Source organism: Musca autumnalis, unplaced genomic scaffold (genome assembly GCF_047663935.1).
Source record: "Musca autumnalis isolate F117 unplaced genomic scaffold, ASM4766393v1 scaffold_4, whole genome shotgun sequence".
Lineage (NCBI taxonomy): Eukaryota > Metazoa > Arthropoda > Insecta > Diptera > Muscidae > Musca > Musca autumnalis.
Window position 1 is genome coordinate 59,656,493 of NW_027411977.1, and position 18,545 is coordinate 59,675,037.

Here is an 18,545-nt window from a genome sequence, read left to right on the forward strand (position 1 = left end):
GTAGGGATCTACAAATCGTCTTGTAGAGCAGGGTTCTCTAGAGCAGGCAAGGACACTTTTATAACACCATGCAACACTCAAAATGCAAACAACTTCTAGTATGCATTTTTTGAAAGTACATATTTAGACTACAAAAACCCTAGTAGGGTTTTGTTCTGTCAGATCCAGTTCGGATTTTATGACCTCATCTAAACCGGGCTAAATCTACACTTTTTTGCATTTATCAGGCCTTTATCTCAGAAACGAATAGGAATTTGGCCTTGCTGTCTTTAGCAATATTGTAGACCTAAACTAGTAGAACTTATCTTCTGAAAAAACCACATAAGAAAAACTCCATCTAGAGCATCAAAATCTATAAAATATAGATCATTTTACATATCGGCTTAACTATTGGGAGTTGAACCAAGTAACCTTTTGCAAAAATCTTCCAAATAAAGTTCTCAACAATTCTTTAGAACATTCTGAAACTCTAAAATGATTACTTCATGTTGTTTCAGCGCTATTTTGCATCATATCTTTTACAACACGTATTTCAAACACAGTTCACACCAACAGTTTATTCTCCCATTTCGGATTTCACTACATTATTGACATTTTTATTAAATCGTCGTTGAAAAATGTACTGAAAACAACGGCATAGAGGCATTTTACAACAATGACATGTTCTGAAGAGTTGTGTATTACAGTCCGGGGAATATTTTTCCAAAAGAAAATATTCAGAAAAAAATAATGGTTTTGGAGATAGGGTGCGAAATGTATAAAAATTGTAGCATTTTTGCATATACTTTGAAATTTGAGGCAATAAATGCAGTTTCTCGAGTTCATTATTTCTCCAAATATTTTATTCTTGTCCTAATCTACAAATTTGCTCAGAAGAAGATTCGCATTGGTTTCAGAGATATAGCCCCGAATTTCTTTAAAAACTCAATATTCCCAGCCAGCATTTTTTGAAAATTTTAATCAAATTCGAGTTTTTTTTGATCCGACTACACGATTAAAAAGCTGGAATATGAGCTCATTTTCTGATCATAAATGACTCATTTGTCGGGAGGAAAACGTAACCTCAGGCGACTCTTCTAAACAAATCAGAAATGAGTCTTCCTCTGCATTAGTTTCGAGTCATTTTTGCCCATTTTCTGAAGGCATATAAAGTCTTTTTCGAGTCGTATTTGAATCTATTTTTGGTGATTTGTTGATTAATGTGGGGCTCTTTTTCGAGTCTTTTTTGTGTCATGTTTATAATCATTTATGAGGCATTTATAAGTCATTTTGTTAGACGAAAAAAATTAAAAGAATTTTCTTTTTATTATTTTTTTTTTGTTTCTTTCCTTTGTTTTGTTGTCTTTTCTGCTTTGTTATGTCTTTTAATTATACTTTATGTTGCGCGGTGGTTAGTATACTGCTTCTTCATTTCACTTGGCAAAACCTGTTGTGTTTGTCTGTACCTTTAATATTATACGTTACATTTATATCAAAGTTTTGTAGAAAGTGTATATGAGAATTATTTACAACCAAACAAAAATAAAACGAAACAATCAGATTTTAATCACCTAACAGTTCAAAATATGATCAGAAGATACATAATTATAATCACTTTTCAAACACCTGCATGACCCTTTTTTGATTAAGTATTTTTCAATCTTCCAGATGATTAATATGTGACAATAAATAAAAAAATGGTCACATTTTAAACACATCAAGGATTTATTTGTGATTGCTACACATTTGTTGTTGTATTATAAATTGTACTTTTTTTAATCATTACAGGGAGTCACTTTCGAGTCCCTTTCTGATCATACAAGCGACTTAATCAGTTTTTGATCACCAAAAGGACTCTAAAAAGACTCCGCAATGTGATTTTTGAAAAAAACAGTCTTCCAAATGCTATCTGGGTTTAACCAATATTTAACCAAAACCCAACTATGGTTTCTTGTCGTTTGGGTCTGCACTTTCAAAAAATCCTCAGTTCGAATTGTTTGCACAAGATCACCTTAAAAATGTTGCTCAATGATTGGGACTTCCTAGCATAATATATCTTATACCACGGTTATACTATTGAAGGTTAACCCACTGGGTTTAATAGATCCAGTGGGTTAATCTTTGCTGGTTACACTTAGCTTTTCGAGGATATAAACTGTCAGCTGATGATTGTATGAGATGTCGCCCCCTCTTTGCTCATATTAGTATATTTTACACACAGAGATACAGTTTTGTATCATGGCATCAAGCGTACTTTTTGTTAAAAAAGTGTCTAATGGAAAAAATAAATAATTTTATGATTTTCAAATAACTTTAGATTTTTTAACTCCATAAAATCTCATGCGACCAATCGTAAACGTGTAAAACACGACAAACTCTGTTGCAAAAACAGTTGCAACTTTTGGTACTTTTTGAGTAGAGTTGGATTTTTTTGCGTTCCAGCTACTACACATGGTGTCATAGGAGGTTTTTACACCCTTCAGGCTATTTTCTAAGGAAGTATGGACTTACCTCTAAAAAAACTTGTCCAGTCGTAATGGGGGCAGTGAATACAAGTTGTTAAAAAGGAAGCAAAACGACTTGAGAGCAGGCCTTAAACTGTACTACAGCAAAAATCAAAACGATTCGAGGGGAGGTCTTAAACTGCACTTTTCCGAAATTTTGTGTGTGAGGTACCCGAAGGAGTGGACCGATATAATCCATATTCGAACTTGATCTTTGTGTGGTAGACATATTGCGATGTGCAAAGCAAAGACATAGAACTGTAAAGACTGGAAAAGATGCATAATGCACAAATGTTTATGAAACAAAGTATATAAACAGTTTACCAACAACAGAAGTATGTTAATGACAAAAACCCCATTAAAGCGCAATTCGGCTTATACAAATTGTAGGAAAGCAAAAAGTTGGACTCAGGATTGTATTCCATAGCAGTTTCCAGTTCATTGAATATGAACTTGGCGGTTAAAAACGCCTGAAATTGTTAACTACTTAACAGAATGTTGTTATGATATTGTAACAACAGAGCTTAACTCCATCTATTGACAAATGTTAACAATTGAGTTTTCCAATCTTTAACAAAATAGGTTATTCCCTTCGAAAGTTATCGTGCACATAATTTTTGCAAAAAAATTGAACTTTTATCTTGGAAGTACCTGAGGACGTGGACCGATATGGCTCATCTTCGAACCTAAAGTAACTTTGGACAAAATATTACGAATGCCAAATTTTGGACCAAATCGGTTAATCGGTTCGAGAGTTATTTTGCGCTCCAGCCAAACAGACGGACAGACATTGCTAAATCGACTCCAAATTGTTAAAAATTGAATTTTCTTCTTTTATTTCACTCTTTATACCCTCAGCCGTTAGGCTAGAAAGGGTATATACACATTGATACGACCAAAAATGTGCCTCATCGGAATAACGGTTTTAGACCCCAAGTATGTTTGGACGAAATTCGTTTCAGACAATTTGGAGTCGATTTAGCCATGTCCGTCCGTCTGTCTGTCTGGCTGGTGCGCACGATAACTCTCGAATGGATTGAGCGATTCGATCCAAATTTTGGGTATTGTAATATTTTGTCCAAACTTAGTTTAGTGGACTAAATCGGTCCACTCCTTCGGGTACCTCCCACACAAAATTCGGATAAAATGAAGTTTAAGAGCTCCTCTCGGATCATCTTGAAATTTGTCGGCTCCCTTTACGACGGTAAAATTTTTTTTCTTGTGCAAGTGCATAATTCCTTTCAAACTTAGTTTAACGTAATTTAATATTTCGAGTCTTTATGAAGAAGTTTGGTTACTAAAATGTTTGGTATATGGCAATGATTTGGTTACACACATTACGGTACATACAGATTTTAATCAATTTTAATCAATATATTTTATATACGGCATAATTATTGTTGTTGTTTTGTTGTTGTTGTTTTTTTCAAGTGGCGGAGGGTATGTCAGCGTCAGCACGGCTGACTGATACTTTCTTACTTGTTTAAATTTTGTTTTGTCAGCGTGCGCTTTGTATATCCTATATATGCTAACGAGGGTATATACACTTTCATACGGGCAAAATGTGTCTCATCGAAATATTGGTTTTAGACCCCAAGTATGTTTGGACGAAATGTGTTTCAGACAATTTGGAGTTGATTTAGCCATGTCCGTCCGTCTGTCTGGCTGGAGCGCACGTTAACTCTCGAACGGATTCAAAAGTTGGCTTTCGTAATTTTGTCCAAACTAAGTTTAAGTTCGTAGATGTGTTATATCGGTCCACTCCTTCCGGTATCTCCCCCACAAAAGTTCGGAAATGTTCGGAAAATTTGTGAGCACGATAACTCTTGAAGGAAGTAACCGATTTGGTTCATATTTTGCAAATCGTGAAATTTCTACCAGACTTCGGAAAAGTTCAGTTTAGTTCAATTTCGGAAAAGTGCAGTTTAGGACCTGCTCTCGAATCGCTTTGATTTTTGTTGTAGCAACTTGTATTATCACGGCCGTCCATACTTCATGAGAAAACAGCCTGAAAGTTTCAAAAAACCCGTATGACACCTTGAGTAGTGTTTGGAGCGCAATATAACTCTCGATCGGAACTGCCGATTCGGTCCAAAATGTGGCCTTCGTAATATTTTGTGCAAACTTAGTTTAATTTCAAAGATAAGCCATATCGGTCCACTCCTTCAGGTACGTCCCCCACAATAGTTCAAAAATGTTCGGAAAAATTGTGCGCATGATAACTCTTGATGGGAGTGACCGATTTGATCCATTCTTTACACATCCTAATATATCTACCAGATATGGAGCTGGAGCGCACTATAGCACTCGAACTGGTCAACCGATTTGGTCCGAAAATTGGCCTTCGTCATATTTTGTCTAACCTTTGTTTCAGTTCGAAGATGGGCAATAGCGGTCCACAACTTCCAGCACTTCCAATCAAAATTTAAAAAGTTTTACTAAAATGGTATGCACGATACACTTTCTTGAACGGGGTAACCAATTTGGTCCAAACTTTGGATCTTCTAATATTTTGTCCAAATTTGGTTTAACTTCTAAAATGGCAAATAATGGTCCTCTCCTTAAGGTACCTTCCCTGCAAAAGTTCAACATTTTTGTTTAAGTGTAGTTTAAGGTCTGTTCGAAGATCCTTTGGAAATGTATACCCCGATGCTATTCGTTGTGGTCCTGTTTACAGCGATATTATGTATTCCGTGGACATGTTCATGCTTCCTGGCATACTGGTCCAAATGTTATACGATGACCCACTGAAATGACTAGTGGGCGCGATATCTATCAAAAAGAATTGACTCCCAAAATAAGATCCACGTTCATAATGGACTATGCCGGTCCATTCCGTAATCCTAACTTTAATCCTAATCCACATTTTGTCTGTAAGTTCAAATGTTCGAAAAGGGACACAAAATTCTGAAAAGAAGACCCCAAATACATTCGATCTGTCCGTAGATGAAAGTTTCCATTCACATAGGCTGAAGGTATATCTCTGTCGGCAAAGCCGACTGATACTTTTTTACTTGTTTGTTGTTGTTTATTTTTTTTTCGTCATTACCAAATAATCGTCAAACAAGTGTCGAAAAATCAGTTCTTCCACCTTTACCCGAAGAAATTTGTCTGGTAGCCTGTGGTAAAAGTGAAAGCCATTTTTGTTCTCTCTCTCTCTCTCTCTCTCTCTCTCTTAAAAATTGCTTTCACCCAGTGGGAAAATGGGGAATGTATTACCTTTGTAATCGAGAAAGAAATGTAAATGACCAAATTGATTACCCACAATATTCCCAAATCCAGTAGTAATGGAAGTTAAGAAAAGAATGCATTATTTTCCTTACACATGTTCCGTGTATTTCTGCATTACCTTCTCGTTTACCATTGCTTCCATTTTCCCACTGGGCAATTTTACCATTTTTTGCAGGTTAAGAATGGTAACCTCAGACATGTAAAGGAACACAACTATAGTGGTCACAGAATAACTACTTATTGGGTGCGACATGGCCTTGTTAAAATAATAGGTAAGTAGGTTGTATGTGGATGATTATTGACATTTATTAGAAATGCGTAATACTTGAATTTATTACGTGTTCTTTTTGTCCAAATTGCCACTGCTTACAGGCAACGTTCTGGTAATACATTCATACACAATTTTAAATCGTCATGGAAATATTGACCGCTGGGACATGATTTTATAAGGCCATCCAAGGTGCCATTTAAGATGAAGCACATAACGAATCTGAAATTGAAGAAGAACAAAGTGGATATAAGTGCATTGTTACTTACACAGGGAAGGACAAATTGTCAGTCGCATGCTGAAGTGTTCTATATATTATTGCAAGCCCACAGCAGCAGGTTCTTAAGGAACCATAGTGTTTCGGCCAGCGGCTGCGAACCCAGCATCAAACCTATGCTTCTACGTAGGTTTCATGCGGCTTTAACAACAAAATGCGTTTTCGGGAGAAAATCAAAATGGTGTACGGAACACTTAAGAATGCCACCGACGACATGTTTTTGGCTAGGATTGTGGTAAATAAAATGCATTGACTTACTTGGTACAATCATCATCGGTCTTGTATTGACCACTTGCGCCGTGATCTAAACAAATTTGTTTCGCATCACGAGGAGGAGTAACAGGAGTTTGAGTTGTTGAAGTTGGAACATCAATGGTTGTTGTGATGACAGAGACTTCTTCCGTTGTTGTAATCGTGATAGGATCCATGGTTGTCGATTCTGTCCAGGGTCCTTCCGTTGAGCTAGGATCGATTGTAGTCCAGTCTATGGTGGATCCTTCAGCAATTGTAGTTGTGGTTTCGAACGATGTTTCTGTAGTATCGGTTATAGATGGTTGCATGGTAGTAAATTCTTCGGTTGTCATAGTCTCAAAATCGTCTGTTGTTGTCGTCTGACCATCTTCTTCTTCTGTTGTCGCAGTCGGAAAATCTTCTTCGGTTGTTTCAGTTGGAAAATCTTCTTCTGTTGTCGTTGTTAATTTTTCCGTAGTTGTGGTTTCGAATGCTTTTTCTGTAGTATCGGTTATAGATGGTTGCATGGTAGTAAATTCTTCGGTTGTCATAGTCTCAAAATCGTCTGTTGTTGTCGTCTGAACATCTTCTTCTTCTGTTGTTGCAGTCGGAAAATCTTCTTCTGTTGTCGTTGTTAATGCTTCCGTAGTTGTACTTTGGACCTCTGTTGTGGTAGTATATTCAAACTCCGTTGTTGTGGTGTATACCTCAGTAGTTATGGTACTTGGAAACTCAGTTGTTGTCGTTTCAGGTTCATAAGTTGTTGTTTCCAAATTATCAGCGAGAGAGGGAATACAACTGGACTAAAAAACATAAAGAATAAATTAAATAAAATATTCTTAAACAAGTATGAAGGTATCTCTTAGCTGTCCCGATATACCCTCAGCCTCGGACCTAAAGAAAAGAAGTAACCACAATACTTCTGGCGTCTATAGAGGTGTTTCGAGTTTTTGGGCTTATTTTTCAGGAAGTATGGACCCGCCCCCTAAGTACCATCGTACCTAGGGTCGCATACACAAGATGCTGCCAACAATTTAAAACTTCACTCTTTCCAATCTTTGTGTGGGAGGTATCCGAAAGAGTGGTCCAATGTAGTCAATATTCGGACATAATCCGAGTCTGTATAATAAGCTTTTGGGCAATTATCTCTGGAAGTATGTAATTGCATCCGAAAATTTGCACCGCCTTCAAGAAGAACTTGTTGGAAAAAAATCAAAACTACCTGAGATGAGCAGTACTTTTTCCAAACTTTGTGTGGGAGGTACAGGACCGATTTAGTCCAACTTAAACCAAGTTTAGAAAAAATATTACGATACCCTAAATTTGAACCTAATCGGTTAATTCGTTCGGCCAAACAGACGGACGGGCAATGCTAAATCAACTCCAAATACGTCCAAACATACTTGGGGGTCTAAAAGTATTATTTGGTTGAGGCACAATTTTGATCATATCATAACAGCTGAGGGTATAAAAAGTTAAAATTCATCATTCGATTTTGTCACCAGATAGCCAGCTTATAACCGCTTCGCGCACCAACTGAAAGCTCCACAAAATATTACGTTGACCAATTTAAAAGGGTCTCTTCATAAAAGTTCAAAGTTTTCTCTTGAGTTCAGTTTAGGGTTGTTCAAGGATCGTGTTGAAATTTTCTCCGAAGCTATCAGAAAAGGATCCAAAATAAGGTCATGTTCGGAAATGGACTATACGGACCACTCTTACCCCACTTCTTTCAATTTTTGATTAAGTGAAATTTAAGGTCCGTTTTATATTAGTTTTGGAATTTTCGCCGAAGGTTGATCTTATAGCGCTGATTGCATTGATATAATTAGACCCTACACCATTATGTGGTATAAGTTGGTTTTGGCCTAAAAGTCCGTCCGTCCGTTCATCTAAACCTTGAAGTTGCGCTACAGTCGCAATTTTGATTGGATCGTCAGGTGATGTTCGGATAATATTTAGAGGTTGGAATAGACAAAAAACGTATGTGGAGAAAAATCCAAAGTTTTATTCTTATGCGAATTTTTCCGCCTCTAGTCGGCCGGCCAATTAAAAAAGAGTATATCACCTTTACAATTATGCAAAGCAGTTTGGCGTAGGTGGTCAACCAACGGAGATATCACAGTAGTCGGTAAAACATTCCATTTCTCCATTTTTTAAATTGTAACGATGCATATCCCAGCTTTGGTAGGGCGCATTTCAAAAACGGTGACCAATCAATATTGAAAAAGAAAAATTAACGTTTTATTCTTATGCGAATATCTATGCTTTTCGAGGGTGCTGTAAATATTTTGGTTCAGTTCAGTTAGCGCTAAGTCATTTGGTATAAAAACCAGATTTTCTGATAGCTTTAGTATCTCCCTAAAGTAAATGTATCCCGGTGAAACGCTTATTCAACGCTTATTCCCGACTATAGCATTTGCTCACTTGTTTTTTCCTGAGCAAGTTCATACTTCCTGAGATATTGGCCACAAGTTCTGAAAGTAAGTCCCGTGGACACCAAAGAAAAAAGTGATGAGTTCGATAAGTCTCGAATTGTGTATCCAAATTGCCCGAAACTTTCCAATTTCTAATATTTCTTCCGAACATACATCAAGTTCCAACAATGTCTACATCGGACACGTACATAGAGACCGTCTCCAGAAAAGTTTAAGGGCTGTTCGAGGATCATTTATAACGAAAATAGCACTTGTGGTCCTGCTTACAAGGATTTTTTGTTGTGGGCAATCTCGTACTTCCTGTCATAGTGGTTCGAAAGCTCTAAAAATCATACAGTGAACTACTAAAATGGCTGGAGTGAAAATTTCGCTAAAGCGCACTTAAAGATCTGTTCTACGATCGTTTTGAATTTTTCACCGCGGCTAGTCCTTGAGGTCCTAAATGTGAAGATATATTTTATTTCAAAGACAAGTCCGTACATTCTTATATAATCAGTTTTCTACCTACGAAGAACAAAAAGTACCAAAATACAAACAAATAGGTTGGTAAATGTGCTTGGAACCGGTACCGCTCAATGGGGACTATACCAAAACGCGAGCTGACAATAGTTTGTACAGATTTTCTCCATTCCCTGAAACCCCAATATACCAATATGTAGCAAAATCGGTTGAAAAATTAACCTGATATGTAAAAAACGGTCGCCACCGATACGTGGGGGCTATTGGAAACCTATGCGGTCCATATTTATCCACAAATATAAGAAACATTTTTTGGATAATTTTAGTTACCTTCGTCCTTTACATTACAAGTTGTTACAGCAAAAATCTATGGGATACGAAGGCCAAATTTTGGACCGATCATTTTCTCAGGAAGTATGGATTTCCCCTGAAACAAGTAAAAAAGTATCAGTCGGCTTTGCCGGCAGAGGTATACCCTCAGCCGTTGTGAATTGAAATGCCTTTTTTTCAAAAAACAAGTAAAAAAGTATCAGTCGGCTTTGCCGTCTGAGATATACCCTCAGCCTGTGCAAATTGAAACACCTTTTTTCACAAAAAACGTATGTATTAAGGGGGTTTCAAAATGTTGGTCGTATGAACCGACAAAAATGTTGATTAGGATTAAAGTTAAAACATTTTGCGGAAAAGGTACTTAAAGGAATGGACCGACATAGACCATGGGGCTTTTTACAGCCTTCGGGCTGTTTTCTCAAGATGTATGGACTTGCCCCTGAAACAACTTTTACCATCGTAATTGAGGCAGCGAATATATGTTGCTTCAACAAAAATGATTCAATAGCAGGTCTTAAAGAGAACTTATCCAAAATTTTGTGTGGGAGGTATCGGAAGGAGTGGACCGATTGAGTGCATATTGGAACCTCATCTAAGTTTGGTAGAAATTTCATGTGCAAAGTATGGACCAAATCGGTTACTCCCTTCAAGAGTTATCGTACGCACAAATTTTCCCAACATTTTCGAACTTTTGTTGGGGAGGTACCGGAATTAGTGGACCGATATAATCCATCTTTGAACATGAACTAAGTTTAAACAAAATATTACGAAAGCCAAATTTTGGACCGAATCGGCAGATCCGTTCGACAGTTATCTTGCGCTCCAACCACTACACACGGTGTCATAGGGTTTTTTGTAACTTTCAGGCTATTTTCTCAGGAAGTATGGACTTGCCCCTAATGAAACTTACAGCGTCGTATAGAGGACAGCGAATACAACGTGCGTAAACAAAAATCAAAGCGATTCGAGACCAGGTCCTAAACTGAACATTTCCGAAATTTTGTGTGGGAGGTACCCGAAGGAGTGGACCGATTGAGTGCATATTGGAACCTCATCTAAGTTTGGTAGAAATTACACGATGTGCAAAGTATGAACCAAATCGGTTATTCCCTTCAAGAGTTATCGTGCGCACAAGTTTTGCGAAAATGTTTGAACATTTGTGGGGGAGGTACCGGAAGCAGTGGACCGATATAACCCATCTTCGAAGTTAAATCAAATCTGGACAAAATATTTCGATACCCACAATTTGAACCGAATCGATTGATACGTTCGAGAGTTATCGTGCGCACCAGCCAGACAGACGGACAGACAGACAGACAGACAGACAGACAGACGGACGGACATTGCTAGATCTACTCAAAATTGTCTGAAACGGATATCGTACAAACATACTTGGGGTCTAAAACCATTATTTCGATGAGGCACATTTTTTGTCGTATCAAAGTGTAAATACCCTCTTTAGCCTAAAGGCTGAGGGTATAAAAACGTATGTATTTAGGGGGTCTTCAGAATTTTGGGCGTATGAACTTGCCGACAAAGATATGGATTAGCGTAAAATCTCAAAAGTTTTGCGGAGGAGGTACCTAAAGGAACGGACAGACATAGTTCATTTTGGAAGTATGTCTTATTTTGGGAGTCATTCCTCTCGATAGGACCATTATATCAGGAAACATGGACTTACTCACGAAAAACATCATATCGCTGCAAACAGGGCTACTAGGAGCACCTTCGGTAAAAGTTTTCAAAGGATTCTCGCACAGACCCTTAGCCGCATTTTAACAAAAATTTTGATCATTTGTGTGGTCCCACTTTTGAACATAAACTAAGTTTGGACAAAATATTTCGAGATCTAAAGTTTGAACCAAATAGGTTGCTTCGTTTATGAGATATTGCGCTTTTTTCGATTTTTTGGGGGTAGGAGTACCGGAATAGGCACCTTCTTCAAATTTCATATAATATTCAAAGAAATATTACGATATACAAAGTGTGGACCCACGCAGTATTCGGTTCGGAAATTGGTCCCAATTTACATTAGGCGAGTTTACTTGCGGCAATTGTCAGTTTGATGGAAAGAGAGGTGAGGTATATGGTAACCCTTTGCCTCTCAACACCCTCTCTCACCCACAAACTGACAATTGCCGCAAGTAAACTCGCCTAATGTAAATTGGGACTTGTCGTGCACACCACCCACTTACACATGCTGGCCAGAGGGTTTTTGTAGTTTTCGGGTCATTTTCTCAAGAAGTATGGACTAGCCACTGAAAAAAACTTGTATCATCGTAATTGAAGCCTTGAGTGCAACCTGTTGCAAGATAAATCCTATCGTGCACTTTTCCGAAATTTCGTGTGGGAGGTATCCGAAGGAGTTGACATATATAGTCCACATTCTAACCTGAGATATGTATCGTAGGAATGGACCAAGTATGGACCAAATCGGTTACTGCCTTCGAGAGTTATCACGCGCACCACCTAAGCGAAACGTTTTGAACTTTTGTGTGGGAGTGGACCGCTAAGGCCCATCTTAAAACTTGATTTAACTTTGGCCTAAAATATTATGATTGCCTAATTTTGGATCGAATCGGTTTATCCGTTCGAAAGTTACCGCACGCTCCATCCCCAATACATGGTGCCATTGAGGGTTTTTATAGCTGTCAGACCATTTTCTCAGGAAGTATGAACTTGCCCCTGAAAAAATTGCACCATCGTAATAACGGCAGCGAATACAAGTTGTTACAATAAACATCAAAAGAATTCGAGAGGAGGTCTTAAACTGCACTTTTCGGAAATTTTGTGTGATAGGTACCCGAAGGAGATAATCGATATAGTCCATATTCGAACTTTGCATATTACGATATGCAAGTACCAAATCGGTTAGTTCCATCGAGATGCGGAAAAATTGAACTTTCGATGCGGAAAAATTTAACTTTTGTGGTGAGGTACCCCAGGGAGTGGACCGTTATGGCCCATATTCGAACAAAATATTACGAAAACCAAATTTTAGACCAAATCGGCTTTCCCAATTTTTTGTGGGAGGTACTCGAAGGAGTGAACCTATATAGTCCATATTCGAACCTGATCTATATTTCGATATAAAAAGTATGGAACAAATCGGTTACTGCCTTCAAGAGTTATCGTGCGCACAATTTTTCCTGGTACCTGAGGTACCTGAAGGAGTGGACCGATATGGCTGATCTTCTAACATAAACTAATTTTGGACCGAATCGGTTGATCCGTTTGAGAGTTATCGTGCCTCACAGACAGACGGACGGACATTGCAAAATCGACTCCAAATTGTCTGAAACGGATTTCGTCGAAACATACTTGGGGTCTAAAACCATTTTGCCCTTATTCCCATCTTTGTGATGGGAACCTCCGTGGTGCAAAGGTATGCACAATCGGTTTTGATTTCCAGGCCAGGCAACATCAAATGTTCAACGAGTATTTAAGCCATGTAAAACTTCTCTATTAGTGGTGTCTTAAGACACGCCGTTCGGTCTCGACGATAAACAGTGCGCTCACTCATTACTATGAGAGAAGTCTTCCTCATCCCTTCCGGGAATTTTTGTGAAACAATTATTAGTTTTTGTGATCATGACTAGAAAAGTACTTTCCCAGATATGGACCCTAAAATGTCCCAATATTTATATACATATTTTATACATTTGACCATAGCCAAATGATTTAAAACTCTGTCTGCGCACCTGGTGTCAACTATAGGTGATCATATGACAGACAACATCACATGGTGCCAAAAATGTTGGAATTACTCTCTACAAGTACTTACCTTACTCACAGCAATATCACTGCAAAAATCAGTTTTATCATTTATATTACAAACAGTATTTTCGGGACATTCCATAATAAGATCGACTGGTCCATCCAGTAGGGTCTCTTGGCCAAAACAGAATCCATAGGTGGTTTCACTAAGACATGCGAATACTTTATCTTCATCACAAATACCACATTGATTACCATCCATTGCGACTGGAAGCATGGTCGTGATGTCATCCAATTCATTATCATGTGAGCAACTGGGAGTGGCTTCATTGGGGTGATAGCAAATTAATTCACCATCAGCACAAATGTAATCATCGGGACAGGTTATGTAATCCTCAGTTAGCACACCTGTGAAATAACAAATGAATAAATAAATGTTTAGAATATTTTTTATTAATTTTTTAATCATTTAAGGCTTTATAGGGGCTTATTAACTTTGAATATTTCAATTTTTAAACAACGATTTATTTACATAAAAATGTGTTCAATATAAATATGAGATGTATTAAATATAAACCTGAAACTTCTTTTTCAAAATTATGAAAATTTTTCAAAACTTACCATTTACACACAATGAATATGTATTTTTGCTGCGACAAGCCACTTGATTATTCAGCTGGCACACATCACAATCCGCCTTAATGGTTGCCACAAAAGTGGCTAATAGTAGCTGTAATTTTACAAACAATTAGTTAACTAGCAATCTTTAACAAATCCTTTTTATTCACTTACAGTTTTAAATAGTAATTTCATTATTTCTAGAAATGTTCTTTCTAGAGTAAATTGTTGATCTTCAGTTCTTCGTCGTCGTTCCTCAAACTAGTACAACCTACAGCAAAATAATCAAAAATGTTCAAATATCGATTCAACAATTGAATAAAAGTTTATCATCAACGCCAATACCTTTATCTTAACAATTTATATCTTTATGTTTATGTTGTTTATCACAGATTTATAGGCGATACTAAGAAAAATAAGTTCATACGGAATATGGACTATTTATTAGTTGCTTTGTTAGAAAAATGATTGGCTTTTTCATGTATGTATGTACATATGTGTCATGTTGTACAGAGAAAAATATATTTAGTATCAGTGAAGGGATTTTAATCTCTTCATCAAGTAACGAAAATATGAGTTAGCTTTACCGTCAGATATGTATATGACCTCAGCCTGTGACGGTCGATGTATCCATGTAATCCCACCTTTCGTTTGAGGCAGATCTTCGGTCGACTACACGATCGAAATCCTTTTTCCACAAAAATTATTTGTCCTTGCGGTTCTCAGAATTTTGTTATCTTTTTTAGCAATTAGCCGAAACAATATAGGGGTTCTTGAACCCTTTTTATACCCTCAGCCTTTAGGCTAACGTGGGTATATACACTCTGATTCAACCAAAAATGTGCCTCATCAAAGTAACGGTTTTAGACCCCAAGTATGTTTGGACGAAACTCGTTTCAGACAATTTGGAGTCGATTTAGCCACGTCCGTCCGTCTGTCTGTCCGTACCTATAATTTTAGTGAGGTTTATAGGCACTGTCTACACGAATTAGTATAAAAACGCCATTTCTTTATGAATAAAAATCGAATGCCGCCTTAACACAACTTAGGTTTTTATAGAAAAAAATTTTACCACGCCCACTTTTTTCACTTTTCAATTTAAATTTTTTTCTGCAAAGCTACTGAACGATTTTCCTGAAATTTTCAGGGAATGTACAGGGATGGCCCACGAAAACAGGGTACATATTTTATTGAATTCCAGAGGGGGCGGGGTACCACCCTTGTGCGATATTTTTAAAAAACGCTATATTTGCAAAAAATACGAATGTATCGGTTTCAAAATTTACGGATTAATCTAAAACATTTATGCTAACGAGGGTGTATACACTTTCATACGGGCAAAATGTGCCTCATCGAAATAATGATTTTAGACATTAAGTATGTTTGGGCGAAATGTGTTTCAGACAATTTGGAGTCGATTTAGCCATGTACGTCTGTCTGACTGGCTGGCTGGTGCGCACGATAACTCTCGAACAGATGAACCGATTTGGTCCAAAATTTGGCTTTCGTAATATTTTGTCCAAACTTATTTTAAGTTCGAAGATGGGTTATATCAGTCCACTCCTTGCGGTACCTCCCCCACAAAAGTTCGAAAATGTTCGGAAAATTGTGCGCACGATTACTCTCGAAGGTAGTAACCGATTTGGTCCATACTTTGTATATGGTAAATTTTCTATCTGGGTTAGATGATGTTCCAATATGGACTCTATCGCTCCAATCCTTTGGGTACCTCCCACACAAAATTTCGGAAAAGTTCGGTTTAGGACCTGGTCTCGAATTGCTTTGAGTTTTATTATAACAACTTGTATTCACCGCCCCCTATGCTACGGTACACGTTTTATTTGGGGAAGTCCATATTTTCTGGCCTGAAATGTGAAAAAAACCTATGACACCTTGTGTAGTGATCTGAGCGCAAGATAACTCTCGAACAGATCTGCCGATGCGGTCCATAATTTGACTTTCGTAATATTTTGTCCAAACTTAGTTTAAGTTCGAAGATAATCAATATCGGTCCACTCTTTCAAGTACCTCCCCCACAAAAGTTCAAAAATGTTCGGAAAAATTGTGCGCACGAAAACTCTTGCAAGGAGTGACCAATTTGTTCCATATTTTACACATTCTAATATATCTACCAGATATAGATCATGTTCGAATATGGTCTAGATTTGGTCGAATAAGTTCACTTTAAGACATTGTTGTCGGCAAGTTCAAATGTCCAAAATTTACATAGATCTTTCAAAGAATTTTTCTCTCAAACACGCCAAGCACTGCCTTATCTGTTTGCTCAAGTACCCAGGCTTCGGAACCATACATCAGCACGGATAGTATCGGTGTTTTGTAAAGCGTTATTTTTGTTTGACGATTTGTGGCTTTGTTTTTAAAGTGCTTACTTAAGCCAAAGTAGCATCTGTTGTTGTACAATAGAATTCTTCTTTTTATTTCACAACTGATGTCGTCCGAGCGTCCTAGCTCAATGGACGCATTGCGCGTAAACTTCTCGCAGTTTACCACCAGAGAGACTTTAGCAGATTCTCCTTCGACCTTCATAAAGGTATCGGTTACTTCTTTTACTGATCGTCCCATGATGTCTATATCATCAGCATAAGCAAGTAACATGTGGCTATTGGTGTAGATTGTATCACTTCTTTTGACGTTTGCCTCTCGTATAACCTTTTCTAGCAGGATGTTGAAAAGATCACACGAAAGGCTGTCTCCTTGCCTGAAACCTCTTTTGGTCAAAACTCTTCGGAGAAGTTCTTTCCCATTTTAACTGATGATCTTGTGTCAGTTAAAGTCGTTTTACAAAGCCGAATGAGCTTTGCGGGGATACCAAATTCAGACATGGCTTGGAATATCTTTGAACGTAGCGGGCTGTCGAAGGCTGCTTTATAATCGACAAAAATGTGGTAGGTGTCGATCTGCATCACTTGGGACTTCTCCAGGATTTGCCGCAGGGTAAATATCTGGTCAATGGTGGACTTGCCAGGTCTTAAGCCGCATTGGTATGGTCCAATTATCTCGTTGACCATAGGCTTTAGTCGTTCGCACAATATCCCTGACACGATCTTGTAGGCAATAGGGAGTAGACTTATGCCCCTATAGTTAGAGCATACAGTCTTATCTCCCTTCTTGTGGACGGGGCACAGGATACTCAGGTTCCAATCGTCGGGTACTCGTTCTTCCTGCCAGATGGTGCTAACTAGCTGATGAATACACCTTATCAGCGTGTCGCCTCCGGTTTTCAACGGCTCGGCTGGTAATTATTATTATTCTTCAGCCGGTTTATTGCTGTCCTTACCTCATCTTGGCTGGGCGGTATACATTCAATACCATCATCTGGGATTGGATCTGTGGTATCTTCGCCGTCTTCACTGCTATCGGATACCAACAGTTTGGAAAAATGTTCTTTCCATATCCTGAGCACACTATCTGTATCAGTTACCAAATTACCTTGTTGATCTCTACAGGAGGATATTCCTGTACCAAAGCCATCAGTTTGATGCTTTACTCTTTGGTAGAATTTTCGGACTTCGTTCTGTCTCCTGTACATCTCCATTTGTTCACACTCCCTCTTTTCCATTTCTCTCTTTTTCCTGCGGAAAAGACGTTTCTCCTCTCTCCTTTTCTCCCGATACCTCTTTCGTGCGCTACGCGTTGCTACTGATTGTAAAGTAGCCCTATATGCCGCGTTTTTTTCTTCGGTAGCAGCACGGCACTCCTGGTCATACCACGGATTCTTTGGTGGAGGTCTCTGGTATCCAAGTACTGATTTTGCGGCTGTTTGCATGGAGTGGGCAATATTTTGCCATTGTGCTGATATGTTATCGGGACGAGAAGCGCTATCATTAAGCAATTTGGTCAGTTGAGTGGAATATGCTGTGGCTATCTGTTGTGTTTGCAGCTTGGCGATGTCCAACTTTCGTGTTGTGTCTGTCCGTGCTTTATTTGCAACGTTTAGACGGGTACGTACCTTTGCTGCAACGAGGTAATGGTCCGAATCTATGTTTGCTCCTCGGAACGATCGTACATCCAACACGCTCGATGAATGTCTTCCATCTATCACAACGTGATCAATAGGGTTATGACTTTTTGACATTTTTCCTCAAAAATGATTTCCTGTAGCAGGGATGAGTGAACTTTTGCCTATTAATCACTATGCTATCGTTTATTCCATTGTAATATAAAAAAAGTTCACGCACAAATCGATTTTAAAAAAATTATTTTTTGAAAAAATATGTATATGAAATGAAATTTTTTTTTTCAAAAAATTATTTTTTGTTGCACAAATTAATAAATATAAGCCTACTAATAACTATAATAACGTTTATTTCATTCAAATATGAAAAAAGTCGCGAAAAAAGTCACATTGAAAATTTTTTGATTTTTTTGTTTTTTGTTAAAAAATTATATTATTGAATAAAAGCGTTCACGACATTTTTACGATTCTCAGAATTGAAGAAAAATAGTGAGAAATAAATTTTATGTCATTTTAACTA

The 18,545-nt window shown here is 37.8% G+C and overlaps 1 protein-coding gene across 1 annotated transcript; it reads right to left on the reverse strand.

Moving 5' to 3' along the window:
- Positions 1–5,995: 5,995 nt before the first annotated feature.
- Positions 5,996–18,203, reverse strand: LOC141402292 (uncharacterized). Its single transcript, XM_073983216.1, has 6 exons — positions 18,020–18,203; positions 14,224–14,320; positions 14,053–14,161; positions 13,499–13,839; positions 6,518–7,293; positions 5,996–6,204 (listed from the first exon to the last, which is right to left on the reverse strand). Exons 2-6 carry the CDS (start codon positions 14,242–14,244, stop codon positions 6,081–6,083), a joined length of 1,371 nt encoding a protein of 456 aa, XP_073839317.1. The 5' UTR covers positions 14,245–14,320; positions 18,020–18,203; the 3' UTR covers positions 5,996–6,080.
- Between the last annotated feature and the right edge of the window lie 342 nt (positions 18,204–18,545).